Source organism: Helianthus annuus, chromosome 5 (assembly GCF_002127325.2).
Source record: "Helianthus annuus cultivar XRQ/B chromosome 5, HanXRQr2.0-SUNRISE, whole genome shotgun sequence".
In the NCBI taxonomy this organism is placed as follows: domain Eukaryota; kingdom Viridiplantae; phylum Streptophyta; class Magnoliopsida; order Asterales; family Asteraceae; genus Helianthus; species Helianthus annuus.
This window is the reverse complement of record NC_035437.2, coordinates 2,925,623-2,944,815: the sequence shown is the minus strand read 5'-3', so window position 1 is coordinate 2,944,815 and position 19,193 is coordinate 2,925,623. Positions and strand designations below refer to the sequence as shown.

General features: G+C 34.0%; 1 protein-coding gene across 1 annotated transcript; it reads right to left on the bottom strand.

Annotated features, from left to right (window-relative positions):
* Window positions 1-375: 375 nt before the first annotated feature.
* On the bottom strand, window positions 376-3,550 carry LOC110939674 (probable pyruvate, phosphate dikinase regulatory protein, chloroplastic). Its single transcript, XM_022181246.2, has 3 exons — window positions 3,037-3,550; window positions 736-1,375; window positions 376-650 (listed from the first exon to the last, which is right to left on the bottom strand). The coding sequence occupies exons 1-3, from the start codon at window positions 3,496-3,498 to the stop codon at window positions 547-549; spliced, it is 1,206 nt and encodes a 401-aa protein (XP_022036938.1). The 5' UTR covers window positions 3,499-3,550; the 3' UTR covers window positions 376-546.
* Between the last annotated feature and the right edge of the window lie 15,643 nt (window positions 3,551-19,193).

Below are 19,193 nucleotides of genomic sequence, written 5' to 3'. Positions count from 1 at the left end.
TTTTTTGTCTTTTCTCTCCCTTTAATGAAGGGCAAAATGGTCTTTTAACGTTTTATTATAACAAATTAAAAAAATCTAACAATTTTGCCCTTCATTAAAAGAGAGGAAAAAGACAAAAAAACTGGATGTTAACTGAAAAATCTGACCAGATTTTGCTTTTGGATGAAAATGGCAACAAAATTGAAACCACATGGACCCAGATTCAAAAGGTTTGAATTTTGGACTAAAGTGGCAAAAGTTACCAAAGCTCAGGGACCATTTTGGCAGTTTACTCTATAATTTACAACTTATACTTGAAACATAACACCAACAATCTTTTACAACTTTTGAGAGGATATTTACCAACCACAAAATTCATCAACTATGCCCATAATAAGCAACAACCCATGTTAATCCAAACAGGGTCCAGTAAGCATTGTGTAAACATGAAGTATGCATAATTTATAACATAGTAAATATCTATAACATTTTTATATATACATATTACAAATACTCTATTAATCCCCTTTAAGTAGAAAACTAAAATCGTTTAACGAATAAACATTTCTAGTAGCGTTTTGAGATTCGGGGCATCGAGCACCTGTTTTTTCGGTCTTGGTAGTGTCTCAATACGGTAACTGCAGTTTCTTCTATCGCTTTTCCAGTCACTTCTGTGATCATCATGAACAATACGTTAAAACCAACTATAAAAGATTCAAGCAAAATTCATATCAACGATTATAAAAGAGAACTGACCGATTACTGGCCACGTGGGATTTTGTGCAAAAATCTTGCAAGCAAAATCAAGCTCCTCCCTCACATGATCCATCTCTGCATAATTAGTTCTCGTTTGTTCGGTGAAACCTAACGTTTTTGCTCTTGCTCTTCTTATAGTCTGCAAAACAACTGGATTTATAGTCAAAGCGAAAATCTTCTCCTGGTCAATCTTGAACAGAGTTTTCGGCAATGCTACTCCCATAACAATAGGCACATTCGCCACTTTGAATCCTTTTTGCGCCAAATAGATAGACAACGGAGTCTTTCCCGTTCGCGAAACACCAGCAAGAACGATATCCGCCTTGTGTAAGTTCTGAGGTAAAGCTCCATCATCCTGCTTTATGGTAAAATCGATCGCGTCAATTCTCTTGAAGTAATCTTCGGTTAGTGGAAACTTCCTGCCCGGAGCACCACGAGGTAGCCCGGAAGGCGAAACCCCTAAATGTAACGCAATCGCCTCTGTAATAGGGCTTAGCAAATCGGTGGATGGAACGCTCCATCTTTTGCAGGCGTGCCGCGCTGAAGCAGCCATGTTTTCATCAGCTAGTGTGTAAATCAACATTGCGTTTTCTCGAGCTGCTTGCTTTATTATCTCCATAAGCTGTTCCACATCATCAATCTGATATGAAAAGAAAGTGAACTCAATAAATGTTTCAAAACGTTTAAGGTGAAAACAAGGTAATCAAGAAGGCTTAACAAATAACAAATTATTCATTAACCTAAGTTGATAATTATTTTTTGTCGAAAAAAGGTGTTAGAATCACGCAATGATTGACGTTAAGATAATCACATTTCTTTTTTGGACGGCGAACACACACCCCTCTAAAACCTACTCCTAGGCTTATGTGTTGTGGTTTAGTTAGTAAGTGAAAAAGTGAGTGCCACGTCATTGCCATGTGGGTTGTGTGTGGGGGGGGGGGGGGGGGGGGATGGATATTCCACGGTCCTCCCAACCGCTGGAGTGATCACACTCCACAAGCTAGCTTAGCCTCATAGCTGCCTGGGGCTGAATACCCAACCGAGAGCGAAGAGCTTGGCCGTGGGATGCGGACACCAAGATTCGAACCCGGGACCTCTAGGGAGAGGGTGGGTGAGGCTGGCCAACTGGGCTACCCCAGAAGGTTATGTCATTGCCATGTAGGCAGTGGGGCTCTCGCTAACTAACAAACAACAACCATACCCAGTAGTATCCCACCCATAGCCAAGCTAACGGTGGGTTCTGAAGAGAATGAGATGTAGACAAACCTTAAAAAAGTATCCGTAGTAGCCTAACAACAATTACAGCAAATTGGTGAAATAATAGGGATAGATAACACATCATATATACACACAAACATGCGATAACATGTAAAGGCCACCAAAGTAAGCTAAGAAACTAAGCTCCTAAGGTGAGAACAGACAGGCAAATTCGTAGCATCAAGTCCTAAACTTTAATCTTAATTCTCCATGAACTCCTATCCTCGACCATGTCCTTAGAAAGGTGCAAGCTTGGTTTTAAAAAGCAACAGGCGCACAGAAGCGACGAGGTCTAAAATCGAAGCGCAAAGCGCAAAAGCGGCGGGCTTTTCATACCCGAGGCACAAGCTAATTATATATATATATTTTTATATATCCCATAGGTTTTTAGCTTTCCCTACCCAAAATATAGCTATTAGTAAGGTTTTTGTATCATTTTAGTTGCATGTACAAGCCAAAAAACCCAAGGTACAACAGTTAGATGCATAAAAATGCCCCGGGTACAAGAGGCGCGCACCTCAGATCAAGAAAGCCCACAAAAATCCCAAAAAGCACGCCTTTTTGGGGCTTCTCGTAATTACTCTAGGCGCTAAGCAAAAAAGCCCAAGTGTGTGCGCTTAAGCAAGCCTGAGGCGCGCTTTTTAAAAGCAAGGGTGCAAATCTATTAAATCCTCCCTAATTCGCTCCTCACAAGTCAGTTTCGATCTGCCTCTACTCCTTCAACTCTCCACAATGAGATTTTCCACGTTCTAACCGTGGCCATTGCCTGTCTCCTCCAACCATGCCCATACCATCTCAACCTCCCGTCCCATAAAAATTTGTAACGGTGTTTGGCGCCCCTTTTCGTCAAAACCACACCACTCAACAAGATATAAACTTTCGTGCTTGTTAAGGCGGTAACGCCCTAAGCTTTGACGCCCTCGTAGTGACGTAATTAAGGTATACAACAGGTGTGGTTTATATAAACCACCAAATTACACTTCAGAGTCCCTATACTATCACTAAACATTTAACATCATATTGTTCTAACAAATTATTGATTACCCCTGAAAACAAGTGAGTGTTGACCGGACAACCACGGTCCACCAAGCAATGCTCAAATTGACCCAAGGCAGCGTTGACCGAATGCTCCGCGGTCCAACCGGTGCCATCAGACACCATGTAAATATGTTTAGCTCCGGATGCGTCCTCCATCTCCGCTACACACCCGTCTTCCTCCTCAGAAGAATAATACAAAGATTCACCAGCCACTGGTGGATCAACAGCCTCCGTGTTCTGCACCGGTGGTCGTTGAACAACCGGACGGTCCAGTTTCACACCTGATCTGATTGCGCGAGCTCGAGACCATCGGAGTAACTGAGAACTACCCTTGTTGAGCTTGCGACGGTCGGATTCGGTTGTGCGGTGGTTTGTTTGTTTGGGGTCAGGTACAGGTGTAGGGCCAGCAGTAGGCGGTGTCGATTTTGGGGGAAAGTTGGATAAGCTAATTGTGGATGAAGATATCATTTTTTTTTTAGTTTTGATGTTGGATCGGTTTTTTTTATTTGATTTATGCTTCACATGTGGAGTCACTTGGCTTTTATTTCTCTTTTATTTTTTTTTAAAATTAAACTTCATTAACACCAACCAAAACAGACAACTATCCCCAAGACGGGGAAAGAAGCCGAAAACCAAACAAAACAATCCAGATTACGTTACATCAAACATACACCACCTATCCCAATCCACTACAACACCACTTTTAAATCTAGACTTATACCAAAGAAATCCCAAAGACTTTATATCCGCAACCAAATCCTCCACTTTAGGAACCTTGTTGTCGAACACCTTGTCATTTCTGGCACGCCATAACCTCCAACACGCGATAATTATAACCCCGTGCAAGATCACTTTCTTGTTCCCCACTGCCCCACTATGCTCATGAATATCCACTAGATCCTTTACATGAAAAACAAAGGACCTAGGTATGTTACACCAAGCCGAAATCGCACTCTATACCCCCGAGGAAATAACACAACCTGTAAGCACGTGTTCAATGGACTCTTCGGACGACTCACACCAATCACAAAAGAGATTAACAATATAAATGTTCCTTCTAGCCAACGCCATCTTTGTAGGGAGACGATCCAAGTACGCGCGCCACATAAAAATATTACACTTGTTTGGAACCCACGGACTCCACTTGAAACCGACATGACTTTCGCTACTAACCGGACCCCTCAGCCACTTCTTGACCGAAGCAACCTCAAAGTCTGCCGACGAGCCATGATCCCAAACCCATCCGTCTTCCTTATCCTCCAAGTTAACCATATGCAATCGATCTTCTAGCATTTGTTTATCAAGAAGCTCTTCTGCAGTGGCTGGACTTCTAGACCAATCCCAACACATCAAGCGCATACCCCCTGTTTGCTTCAACCGATCTGCAACTAAAGCCCTTTTACACTTCTCAATCGCAAATAAAGAAGGATACGTTACCTTTAATGGCTCCTGACCTAACCAGTAATCCAACCAGAACCTGATTTGCAAGCCATTCCCAACTCTACCTCTCAAGACACCATTCAAGCCCACCCCCTCTACCTTATGTTTATTCCAAAACGATACGCAATTTTTCCAAACACCCGGAATAGCATTATTACAAGGCGCAATCCCCCAACTCCTAGACGACCCGTGGATAGACAACACAACTCTTCTCCACATCGCGTTCGGCTCATTAAGAAACCTCCATAACCATTTAACTAACAAAGCATTATTGTTAATCTCCAGAGGCGCTATCCCCAACCCACCGTCTTTAATTCGCTTAGTAACAACCTCCCACGAAACCCAGCTCATCTTTCTCATTTCCTCTGTACCTCCCCATAAAAACCGCCTCATCAAACCCTCCAAGTCACTAATAACCTTCTTGGGCGCCTTAAATAACGAAAAGTAATAAGAAGGCAAGCTATCTAGAACCGATTTGATTAGAGCCAACCGACCGGCAATGGATAAAGAATTAGCTTTCCATTTAGATAGTCTCGTCTTAAACTTTGAAACCACTTTTATAATTTTAGAACTTTTTATTTTTAGATTTTATGACTTTTTTACTTAAAATATTTAAAGTAGTTTCTTCTTGATTTTTGTTATCATTAATATTATTATTACTATTACTATCTATATATATTCTAAAATTTAGTTATATATTCTATTTTAAAACCAAAATTTATGGTTGTTTTAAATGAGGTCATTTACATATATCCCCCTCCTAAGATCATTTATTACATATATACCCAACCCATAAAATCAATTACATATTTCCCTCTTTTAAACCATACATATTACATATTTACCCATTTTATTAAAATCACTCCTATTGAATTACTATTTTACCCTTAATGAACTTATTAAATGATTATTACATTTTTCCCCTTTCTAATACCATTACTTACATATTTTATGATTTATTGTGTAATATAATTGTTTACAAATAAGATATTAACCTAATGATATGAATTCATTTTTTTATAAGCCCTGCCTATTTTTTTATAAGCTTCTGCCTCTGTTATGTGAAAATTGAAAGTTTTGCTTATATATAATACGTCATAGCTCTTAAGCATTATTTTTTTAAAGAAAACAGTCATGCGACCATGGTTTAAAAATTTACTTTTGTTGTAAAACAGTTTTTTCAATATATTTTGAATGTTTAAAACATGACAATTAGATTTCTGAAATAGCATTACACAAAAAAAATGGAAAGTCAGCTCCTGCTTCAAAACAATTAAAATGTTGATGATGGAACTAAGATTTAGGCTAAAGAAAAATTGATTACGACTTGAAAAAAACAAACGTATATTGTATAACAATATGTCTTTTTATATAAGATATTTTAGATAATCAATATTTTAACGTAAATTGTTAGTGTAGTTAACTAAAATTTAAATGTATAATGGGTCGGTTGTAAAAAATATGTAAACTTAAACTTAACCAGTAACTAGATATGTAAAAAGGTCACTTGTTTTATAAAATGGGTATGACCGGTTTTTTTTTTTCAAAGAAATATTTTAAAGATTTTATCACAACATATAGAGTATTGACTAGATTGATTTTGAAGTTAAGAGATAAGAAATTAAGAAAAAGGGTAAAAGGGTAATTTCATAAAGAAAGGGGGAAATATGTAATTGATTTTAAAGATTGGACAATTATGTAATAAGGGTTTTTAATAAGGGGATATATGTATATATATTCTAAAGTATAGTTATATATTCTATTTTAAAACCAAAATTTATGGTTGTTTTAAATGAGGTCATTTACATATATCCCCCTCCTAAGATCATTTATTACATATATACCCAACCCATAAAATCAATTACATATTTCCCCCTTTTAAACCATACATATTACATATTTACCCATTTTATTAAAATCACTCCTATTGAATTACTATTTTACCCTTAATGAACTTATTAAATGATTATTACATTTTTCCCCTTTCTAATACCATTACTTACATATTTTATGATTTATTGTGTAATATAATTGTTTACAAATAAGATATTAACCTAATGATATGAATTCATTTTTTTATAAGCCCTGCCTATTTTTTTATAAGCTTCTACCTCTGTTATGTGAAAATTGAAAGTTTTGCTTATATATAATACGTCATAGCTCTTAAGCATTATTTTTTTAAAGAAAACAGTCATGCGACCATGGTTTAAAAATTTACTTTTGTTGTAAAACAGTTTTTTCAATATATTTTGAATGTTTAAAACATGACAATTAGATTTCTGAAATAGCATTACACAAAAAAAAAATGGAAAGTCAGCTCCTGCTTCAAAACAATTAAAATGTTGATGATGGAACTAAGATTTAGGCTAAAGAAAAATTGATTACGACTTGAAAAAAACAAATGTATATTGTATAACAATATGTTTTTTATATAAGATATTTTAGATAATCAATATTTTAACGTAAATTGTTAGTGTAGTTAACTAAAATTTAAATGTATAATGGGTCGGTTGTAAAAAATATGTAAACTTAAACTTAACCAGTAACTAGATATGTAAAAAGGTCACTTGTTTTATAAAATGGGTATGACCGGCTTTTTTTTCAAAGAAATATTTTAAAGATTTTATCACAACATATAGAGTATTGACTAGATTGATTTTGAAGTTAAGAGATAAGAAATTAAGAAAAAGGGTAAAAGAGTAATTTCATAAAGAAAGGGGGAAATATGTAATTGATTTTAAAGATTGGACAATTATGTAATAAGGGCTTTTAATAAGGGGATATATGTATATATATTCTAAAGTTTAGTTATATATTCTATTTTAAAACCAAAATTTATGGTTGTTTTAAATGAGGTCATTTACATATATCCCCCTCCTAAGATCATTTATTACATATATACCCAACCCATAAAATCAATTACATATTTCCCTCTTTTAAACCATACATATTACATATTTACCCATTTTATTAAAATACTCCTATTGAATTACTATTTTACCCTTAATGAACTTATTAAATGATTATTACATTTTTCCCATTTCTAATACCATTACTTACATATTTTATGATTTATTGTGTAATATAATTGTTTACAAATAAGATATTAACCTAATGATATGAATTCATTTTTTATAAGCCCTGCCTATTTTTTTATAAGCTTCTGCCACTGTTATGTGAAAATTGAAAGTTTTGCTTATATATAATACGTCATAGCTCTTAAGCATTATTTTTTAAAGAAAACAGTCATGCGACCATGGTTTAAAAATTTACTTTTGTTGTAAAACAGTTTTTTCAATATATTTTGAATGTTTAAAACATGACAATTAGATTTCTGAAATAGCGTTACACAAAAAAAAAATGGAAAGTTAGCTCTTGCTTCAAAACAATTAAAATGTTGATGATGGAACTAAGATTTAGGCTAAAGAAAAATTGATTACGACTTGAAAAAAACAAACGTATATTGTATAACAATATGTTTTTTTATATAAGATATTTTAGATAATCAATATTTTAACGTAAATTGTTAGTGTAGTTAACTAAAATTTAAATGTATAATGGGTCGGTTGTAAAAAATATGTAAACTTAAACTTAACCAGTAACTAGATATGTAAAAAGGTCACTTGTTTTATAAAATGGGTATGACAGGTTTTTTTTTTCAAAGAAATATTTTAAAGATTTTATCACAACATATAGAGTATTGACTAGATTGATTTTGAAGTTAAGAGATAAGAAATTAAGAAAAAGGGTAAAAGGGTAATTTCATAAAGAAAGGGGGAAATATGTAATTGATTTTAAAGATTGGACAATTATGTAATAAGGGCTTTTAATAAGGGGATATATGTAAAAATTTCTTTTAAATGCACCAGTCTATAAGAATCCTATTAATTTCATTTAATTTACTTAATAATCACAAGTTACATTACTTCAATCATTTGGGTCAAAAACAATTCCAGTTTAATAATCACAAGTTACATTACTTTAATCATTTGTGTCAAAAATAATTCCACAAAAATAATTCCACAAACCCTAGATCATCTGATAATAACAATAAGAAGAAAGCTCCGGCCGCACACAAATCTCCGGTATTCGACTGCGATTGCTTCGATTATTACACGAACTACTGGTTCCGGTGGGACACGTCTGTTAACCGAGAGCTATTTCATCAAGTAATTGAAGCTATTGAAGAAAACTTTACCAGTAGTGAACAGGTTAACTGTCGCGGCCGTAAACCTACCAGAAGAAAGAGAAGGCGAGTCATCGGAGGTTCGCCGGAAAAGCTTTAAATCCTCCGCCAGAGGTTTCGGTTTCGCCTCCGTACGACATCTCATTAGTTTCGCCTCCGCACGACATCTCATTAGTTACATCGTTTTGGTTTTGATTTTTCCCAGGAATTGTTTTGTTTCGATCTAATTTTTTGAGTTCGTTTCGGTAAGATCTTTTACGTTTTTTGTTCCGTTTTCAGTTTTTTTTAGTTTTGTGTAAATTTAGTTTCCTTTCCGGTTAGATTCGCTTTATTTGTTTTTGGTTCAGGTTCGGTTTTCATTTCAGCAACATTATTTGTCTCAGCTTATTTGTTTCGGTAAAATTATTCAGTTTGTATAGGTTCATTTCGGTCTGGTTTTGTTTTTTGGTTCGTTTAGGTTTGGTTTCAGTTTCCCTGGTTTTCGCTTTTAGTTGGGTTCCATTTTTTATTTAGTCCCCGGTTCGCTTTCTATTGGCTCAAAACTATTTATGCGGATCAAGTTAAAAACATATATTCACATACACACACACACGCGTGGTTAAGGTACGTTGCATAATCTATACATCTTGCTTTAAACAGAAGTAGGTGCAACCCGTAAACGAATTGGAGGTTCAATGTTATGTTCGTTTATTTTCGTTCATTTATGTTCGATGATCGACTTTCGTTTATGTCTGTCCTCTCTCTTATTTGCGTTCGTTTGTAACCATTCTTTATTTTCATTTGAATATTCGTTTAAATTTATACATTACTAATATTCATTTGAAATAGTTTTCATATTATCAAACCATTTGTTTACTTTTAAAAAGTTGGATGTAATGATACTGGTAGAATATTGACTTCCACCATGCTGGTAAAATTAACACAGTTTTACAACCCACCAACCCGATTACTACTCGCCTGCCTATTTAAATAAATGGGTTAAATAAGTAATGAACCGCATTCAGGTTACATGAATTTAAGCATGACGGAGTTAGACTTGCATGGAGTTTTCCTACATATTTTGATAGGTCTGTTTGAATTTGCATATAAAAAATAATTATCTGAATATGATTTATTTCAACTTCAACTTTCAGTAAACAATTTCTAAGTTTTGCTATATCTTATTTTTAAAATCAAAATTTATGGTTGCTTTAAATGCATTACAATTAACTTTAAGACCATAAGTAATGGTTAATGCCCACTAATGGGCATTTTTCACCACATCATTATCATAATGCCCTTTTAAAAAAGGTGTAATGGTTAATGCCCATTTCATTTATTACTTTCCATTATTTTTCTTCTCTTTGGGCATTATTATAGAAATGCCCCTCACTCTTCATGCCCCTATAATGCCCATGAGTAATGGTGTAAGGGCATTATCAAAATCTTTCATGCCCTTATAAAGCCCCATTACATATGGTCTAATGAAATAGTACCAGCCTTTATGACCATGTTTAATCAATGAGCCTCTTCCTTTTCTCCATATATTAATGTTTAAGTTAGGGTTTATAGACTTTTCATAACAATTCACCTTAAAGGATTGATTGGTTATTAGATAACTAATACTTAATATTATAATTAACTTTAATGAAATAGTACGAGCCTTTATGACCATGTTTAATCAATGCGGCTCTTCTTTTTCTCCATATATTAATTGAAATAGCTCTAGCACGGGATTTCTGGACTCTGAGATACACTACCAGTTTAGCAAATGGTAGTCTTGAGGTAAGTTTATTGTACCATTGACGGTTCACCATTATCTTTAGAAATTTACTTCTGATGTATATGTTGCTTCTTTAAATAACTGAGAAATAGAGGCGAAACGAGTTGGTTAACGGGTATTAAAACAGCATCACATGACTATAAGCACAATGACAATTGTCACAAATAGAGGACTACATTGTACCTATGCGTCAACTAAAAATAAAATTTAATTAAATGGACTAAACAACTACATTAAGTTTGAGACCAGGGTAAAAATCTAAAACATCATTTTTGTTTATTTTTTACTTTTATAACCAGATGTGTTGCAGGCATCTGAAAATGTTACCCTGGAGTCGGTACACAAGATTGGCAAGCTAGAGTGACATACGTGTCCAGATAACACTTTTTAAGTCCTGCATACCCTATTTATTAAGTATTGGGTTAATTGTAATAAATTTTAGTAAATAAATATATAGATTATATAACTAAACACTTGAAGAACTGTTAGGATTTGTTAATTTTGTTGGTTAATAAACTGCTTTCTGATCTATAAAAGGGAACAAAACCTGCAATTTGACTTTTAGATGTTAAAACTAAATTTATATGTATATGTATATGTATATGTGTATGTAGTATAATATGTATATATATATATATATATAACATCTATTTTACACCATTTAAAACACAATGAAAAAGAAAAAATAAAAAAATTTGAAAACTGTGACGTCTTTTGAAGAGGATTGAGAAACCACACGTCCATAGATTTGAAGTTTTGTGAGACCACATGTGGTGGGGCGCAAACCTCTCTCAAAGCGTCTTAAAAATGTGGGGGAACACTGTACCCTCGGGTGTTTTGGGCCTTTTTTGACTGGTGGTGCTACCACAAAGCGTCGAATGAGGAGTGGACTTTGGTCAAAATAACCATGGTCAAACGGCTAACTTTAAAAAAACCCGGTTTTTTTTTTTAAATCTATACTATATTCGCACTTTCGTACCGTGTCACGCACTATCTATATCAGTCGTCGTTCCAGGAAAAAACAATAACTATTATGCATGTCGTGCATCGCACGGGTATTCCCCCTAGTTACTAATAATAAAAGAATGACTATTGTACAAGAGCACTCTGATCCAACCCCTATTATTCCTTATTTCTTAACTCAATATTACACCAAAAATCATTATTTTTTCTCTATCCTAATCAATTTAAAATATATTACGAAATTTTAAGGGGTGAAGAGTGTTCCTCAAATTTACAGATAAACAGTAATATTTTTTTTCTTCTTTACTCACAACCACCTACAACCGCTTTTCATAAAATAACCCCCCCCCCCACACCCTTACATAATTTGGGGGTTGGATGTGAATGCTCCAAGACACTTAAATCGTACGAAACATAAAAAAAATAAGGGTATTATAGAAAAATCCAATATCGTTGATTCATAAACTCACTTCCACCATGACTTTTGAACTGCTATAACTTTTTCATATGATAATATTTAAAAAAAAACAATTACATCGTATTAACGATCATTTCATTCTCTTTACTACGAGTAGGCTATTGTTATAGTTTTTAGTTTTTGATTTGTTACAAAATACGTGATTACACATTCAAATACAAATCATTACGTGATTGTACATTCAGTACGATTTGTTATAATTAATGTTATTATAGTTATACTTATTTCGTGATTACACATTCAATAATGAGAATTTTATGCATTATTACGTGATAAAATATGCAATATAGGGCATTACGTGATTATTATAGGTTGATTGTTTAATGTTTTGTTTCACATTTATACTTATTACGTGATTATACCCCAAATATTTGGTGTTTCATGAAATGTTATGTATTATATGTTTTGCTTTTTACTACAGTTATGGTTAGTATGTAATTACATAATCACTTAGTGGGTTTTCATATAATACTATAATGAAACCACGTAATCACGTAATGGGTATTCAAAATCACGTAATTATCCATAGTCAAATATTGTTACGTAATTACGTACTGATACACAATCACATAACGTTACACTTGTTTCAAGAATACAAATTGTATATTATGTAATTACGTATTGTTACATAATCACGTAATGTTATAACTTGCAAAATCAAAAATAAAAAATTTAAAATTTAAAAAGTAAGAAAATTATCGCATCGAATTAAAGAGAATAAAATATTCGTTAATACGATGTAATATTTTTTTAAAAACAAATATCGTATGAAAAAGTTATAACCGTTTGAAAATCGTGGGGGAAGTGGGTTTATAAGTTAACAATATTGGATCTTCCTATTTTGCCCTTTCCCCACTTAGTTACCTTGTTTTGTTCACATGAATTTCACATTTGAGGACCATCTAATCTCAGCCAATTGTCGAACACCTCCAAATCTCCAATCTGAAATCGCCATTGTAAATAGGGTATGTGCAATTAATTGTGTATAAATTGCAATTGTTTATTGTTTACATTTGAATCATGGTTTATAATTTTATATGGAATTGATAAGTGTTTATGTAAAATTGGTTTTGGGTTTATGTGCAATTGATTTTAGATTTGATAAGGTTTATGTCACTATGTGCAATTGATTAGGGACTTAGGGTTTATGACTTTTTGTGCAATTGATTATCGTTTACATTTTGTTTCTTTTAAAATTAGGGTACTTGGAACTGAAAGATGAAACAACATTCTAAACAAGTTCTTATTAGCAATCTCTTTAAAAGAAAATTCCAAGAAAATAATGATATCGGTCCAAGTTCAAATATTGTTAACGAACCTAATGAAATGCAAGAAAATGATGATATAGTCAAATTTCAAATATTGATAAGGATATGCAAGAAAATGATGATATGGTTCCAAATATTCCTTCGGCTCCAATTCCTTCAATACAAAATACAATCAATTTAAATGATTTTCCTTTAGATCCCTCTGATAGACCACCTATTGTTAGCTATTATCGTAATCAAGTAGATGACATAAGAAGAGAATATCTTGTTAAGAAGGTTTTTCAACCTTGAGGTCATCAATTTAAATAGACAAACTATCCTAATGGCCAAAAATGTTTTAATGTAAAATGGTTTGATAGATATGATTGGTTAGAGTATAGAAATAAACTGAAGAGGGGAAATCTTTTAGGTATGTGTTTAAAATTTGAACGATAATAAATAAAGATTTATCGTCGTGTTTTTATTTTTGTTTCATTTATATTCTATGAAAGTGCGACAAATAAAATTTGAACGTTACTCCTGAAATTTTGGTCTAGATTTGTCACTATTCCCAATAATAATATAACAAAAGCAATATTTACATAGTACCGTAGTATCATAGGGAAGGAGGATAGTGAGAAAGAAAGGCTTATTAGAAAAAATGGTTGGAGGGTTTGTGTATATATCTTTCGATTATTTTGGTTTTTGTTTTTGTTTTTGTTTTTTAAGCAAAAGGGTAAACCATAATTTCATATATTTTTAACATAATCTTAATATTTGTTTGGTATAGGGACAAAACACGTTACACTTTATCAAACAACGATGATCAAATACTTTAATATATGAAAAGAAAGGACGAAAAATATAAAACAAATTTTCCTCTTCTATCTTCTTACCGACTTCGCTATCCATCTTCCTTCCCCCTTTCTTTTGAGAGAAAGGTATGTGTGTGTAATGAATTTTTGTTGAATAAATTAATACAAAAAGATAGCCCCCTGTTTTTGTATTGATAGGAGCCAAGGAAGCACACAACTATTTAACCGAATCCGGTGATGAAAGCACAACAAAATTATAAACATATAACTATTCTAATATGTCCCATCAAGTTAAGCGCACACAACAATGTGAAGCTTGGATGTAAGGGTATCAAAACGAATAGATAACGATACATTGGTCAAAATAAGTTGAGTAATAACAAATATATCAAAATTGAAGTGGTATTTATTGATAAAAAAAGGTATAGTACAAGAATGCAATCAACGATTGACAAGAAGAGGCTGAAAATTAAGCCAGTAAAGATAGGAACTAATATGTGTTTGTAGACTCAATTTGAGATGCTCTTCAACACCACCAACAACCTTCTTATATAGAGCTGTAGAGCAGGAAACAATTATAGAAACCGAGTACTAAAAAGGAAGGCCCGGGACATCTAGCAATCACTGAACGCAACTGTCAAAGACTGAGAGGAGAGAACCCTAGAGAGGCACCGCCAAGGAGAAAAACAGGTTGGACCAGATATTCGACTTAATTAGGAAGAGACTAGATATGGGCTTCACCTTGATATGGGCTCCACAAGACTTGACCACATCTTGGGCTTGAGTAGAAAACCAAACATAGCCCAAATATATGAAACAAAGAAGAAGAATTAAATTGAATAAACGAAGAAAAGAAATATGATAATTTAAAACCCCCCTCAGTTTAATTCGCAAAGACATCATGCAAGTTAAGTAAATTGCACATCTTCTCATGTTGGTTTACTAGAAGTCCTTTAGTAAACACATCTGCTAACTGGTCTTTGGACACAGTTGAGATAACTTTTAAGACACCAGAGGCAATTTTTTCCCTTAAGAAGAATAAGTCAATTTCGAAATGTTTAGTTCTATCATGAAAAACCAGATTAGCTGTTATAGATATAGCAGCAGAATTATCACAAAATAATGAAATAGGCAATTTGATTTGAACGTTTAGTTCTTTAAGAATATTTTCCAACCACATAATTTCACAGGTAGCAGAACACATGGCATGGTACTTGTTAGTGCATTTATGTCTATCGCCTTCGTCAATCCAGTTCGTAGCAGAATCAGAAGAAAACTAGAGCTTATATTGTAATATTAAGATAAAAAAAGGGCAAGGTGGCATTATTGTAAATAAGGAAATTCTCCTTATATCCTTTGCCTATAAATAGAGGAGTTAGGGCTTTAGCAGAACGTTTTCAGATCTTCTAATCAAATCACAGATTATAGTATGGTTCTTGTGTTCGGTCCACGCACGTGTACGGATTCCGCACGTCACACGTGTCATACGCAATCGTTCGGGAGTCAAAAACCGATCCTACAAGTGGTATCAGAGCAGGAGCTCGATTGCACAGATCAAACACACAAAATCGCACAAGAAATCATCAGATAAGATTCAGAGTCAAAATTGCATCAGATTTGTCAAATTTCTTACTCTACTCTTCTTCTTCTTCTTCACGTTTTTGACAGAAAAACGAAAAATTAACGAGGTGATAAATGAGAAGCAAAGTCAAGGTGCGTTACACGGAAAAGAAAATCGAAGAATCAACCGTCATGGCTGAAGAGTTCTACAACACGTTTTACAAGGCGTTCAAGTCCGAGTCTTCCGGAACAAATCGACTGTCTCACCGAAAAGCATACCAAAAGCTATAACTGAAAATATTAACCATGATATTTTTTTACGGAACCCATTCAAAACCACCAAAGCTCGACAGTATTGAAGATTACACATGGTGGAAAGAACGATTTATCAACTGGGCCAAATCTTATGCGCACGAAAGCTGGTTTTCCATGGAATTCGGATACAGTAGACCAGTCGATGATAAGAACGAAGAAATTCCACTCAAAAGCTTATCCGTTGATGTAAAAAGAACTTTTTATATGAACAAAGAATGATTGCTCTAATCCAACAGTCGATTAGAGATGACATATTCACACTGCTTAATCATGATGGATCATCTAAATCAGTGTGGGAAGCATTACGGGTTAAAGCTGAGGGGGGTAAACAAATCAAAAATAAAATAAAATAGCTTTACTTAAAAAAGAATTTGATCTATTTGATGGTCTCTAAGGTGAATCTGTACGACAAATGATTGAAAGATTTTGTCACCTTAAAATTGAACTTGATAGGTTTGAAATTGTAAAAACACGGGAAGAAATCATTGAAGCGTTACCACGAGCTAATCAGTGGCAAATGTTCGTGTTTATTTTGAAAAATGATGTGTTGTTTGATACAATTACTCTTGATGTTTTGATAGAAAAGATAGAAAGTCATGAGCTTAAGCTGCAAAAGCAAAGCAAGATGAGCAGTTCTTCGCATCACCAGAATGTTGGTCTTTACTACAAGGGCAGTGTACCTTCGGTGACAGTTAGTGAACCGATAAAGACTGCATATAGTGTTGAAAAGATGAAAGACTCACAGAAAAACTCATCAAGCTACAATCTAGGATATTATTCATCATCAACATCATCAAACTCTGAAGAACCTAATGAGATTCTGTGCAACATCGCTTTAAAGCTGAAGAATTCTCCAACAATGAACATCAACGCTGCTAAACAGGAAATGAGCCTTCTGGGATCAATTCTGGAATCATACAAAGATTTGGTAGCTGGGAAATTGGAAATTTCGAACTGACAAAGGAAGATTACGACCAGATCGATCCAGAATAGATGGAACTCATTATTCTGAGATGGTGTTTGGCAAGCTGCATTCGAAGGGCTCAGCTGTTCATGGATATTACTGGCAGATAATCAATCTGTGGACCATCAACAAAACTGGGCTTCGACAAATCAAAAGTGACCTGCTTAAAATGCAAGCAAAAGGGTCATTTCAAAAGATATTTCAGAAACTCTGTTGTTCAAGAAACCGCTAATCCGTTTAAAGAAGGTTACTATCAAAAAGCGATCTATCACAGGAGCAGAGAGGAATCACCAAGGTTGAAACATATTGAAGATAATTCTGAGAAAGAGAAATCAAGAACATGTGTTGTGATTCAAGATGATGAAGGGTATGACTGGAGTAAAGTGCTTCTAGAAGAGGATGCTATCGGTTACACGTTCACAGCACATGGCAGAACTGTATCAACGAATATACATAGTGCATTCGTTGTTGTTGTGAAAGAGAAAACAAAAGAAGAGATTCTGAAAGAGAAGACATACAGAGAAAGATGTATTGTTGGATATCGAATTGAAGAGATGGAGAAGGAATATAAAGAAGCAAGGAGTTATGGAAGATATGACAAGAAACGATAATGTTATGTCAACAGCAAAGGTGAACCAGTTGTTCATCGAAAGGAAGTGGTGTTTGACGACGTTCTTGCAGTAATCCCTCTATCCGGCGAGTACTATTCAAATGTTGCGAAAGATAAACATTATGAGAAAAAGCTGGATAAAATCATCAGAGATGTCATCAAATGACAGGTGTATTGACCTCTATTTTAACGTATGTGACAGGTGTTTGAATGCTTAGGATGCTTTGCTTGCTTTCATGGAATCGAGCTTAGGAGAGTCTAGAAACAAACAAAAACTTACATTTGAATTGTCAGAACAATGATTTGCCTTGAGATATTTTGTCTGTAATAATTGTTTTACTTGATAAGTTAAGATGTGGGACATAATGTTAATTATCCGGTAATTTAGTTGTTATGGATTTCTCTTGGACAATCTGTTTCGCTCAGTGCCTCACCCCGATGTTTCCGCCATCGGTTGGGGTGTGACAGCACATTCATACTTGGATAAGTGGAAAGAATTCCCTCATGGATTGATAATGCCATAAGCATTGATATAAAAACATCAAGATCATGCTATATGCAGTTGACAAAATATGTATAGACTAAAATAGTTGGGTCGAGTGTTGCACAACTCGAGATATTCGCATAAAGAGGGATATAAGTTTGATTAAATTAGCCATGTTTTTATCAGCATTCTATTTATAAAAGTCCACCATAATCACAGTTTACAGTGATGATGTCTAGGCATCATCGAGAGAAACTGTCGAACATTTAGAGGGAAAATTTTTTAATAACCTTGACATATTAAAGGTTGATAAATTACTTGATATATAAAATGACTATTATAATCTCCTATGAAAGAAACTAAAATTTTTGGTCTAGAAATACCATGGTTTAGTGCAATTGTGTATTATTATTTCTTAATATCTATTCATGATTCTATATACATCTTTATTAAATTTATTGATTTGATATAGCATGTGTTAAGCGAGGAAATATTGAAATGGGAAAATAATTATTTCGATACATCTAAGGTATGTAAGATATGAACTTATATTTAACTAATCTATCAAAACAAGTTTGGTTAGTCTTGTAGATACAGGGTATGTAACACAACAAAGTCGTGGATCTTATGATGTTTGTTTTCAAGAGGTGGCACAAAAGTCTTATATGAAGATTATACAACATTGCTCAACATTAAAGATTGTACTTTAAAGGATCAAGAGCCATTTCATTGCCTACAAAATCTTTGAACATAAAGAATTGCACTTCAAGACACATGGCACTTAAAGGGTACATATTCATATAAGAGAGAGTATTATACAAGTTGCACTCTTTTTCTCTAAACTAAGTTTTGTCCCATTGGGTTTTCTTAGTAAGGTTTTTAATTAGGCAATTTATCTAGACGTATCACGGGGAGACAAAACGCACTGCACTCATTTTCACTTAGCTGAGGTTTTGTCCCACTGGGTTTTCCTAACAAGGTTTTTAACGAGGCGATATGTCACACCCCAACCAATGGCGGAAACATCGGGATGAGACGAAGTGTGAAGATTGCTCGAGACATCATAACACTATTTGTGACAATAATTTAATAATCCAAATTTCATTTCCAAACTTCAGGTAGTCATCAATACAAGATCCCAAATAACAACAAGTTTAATCAAAATAACAAACCAATATAACCAAAATTCGATACAACATATTAAACCTAACGTCTAAAGTGTGTATCTAGGCATCGTGCTACCTCTTTCATTTCATCATCCTCAACCCGTAACATGTTTAAAATACAAATTCAATGCAAAGCAAAGGCGAGTATACAAGTTTGGTACATACATAGCATA

Excerpts from the sequence above, each read along its gene's own strand:
- LOC110939674 (XM_022181246.2), bottom strand. The coding sequence starts at position 3,498 with ATGATATCTTCATCCACAATTAGCTTATCCAACTTTCCCCCAAAATCG. Across the intron at positions 1,376-3,036 it reads ACACTCACTTGTTTTCAGGG|ATTGATGATGTGGAACAGCT; the intron begins GTAATCAATAAT and ends TTTTCATATCAG. Across the intron at positions 651-735 it reads TCCCACGTGGCCAGTAATCG|AAGTGACTGGAAAAGCGATA; the intron begins GTCAGTTCTCTT and ends TGATGATCACAG.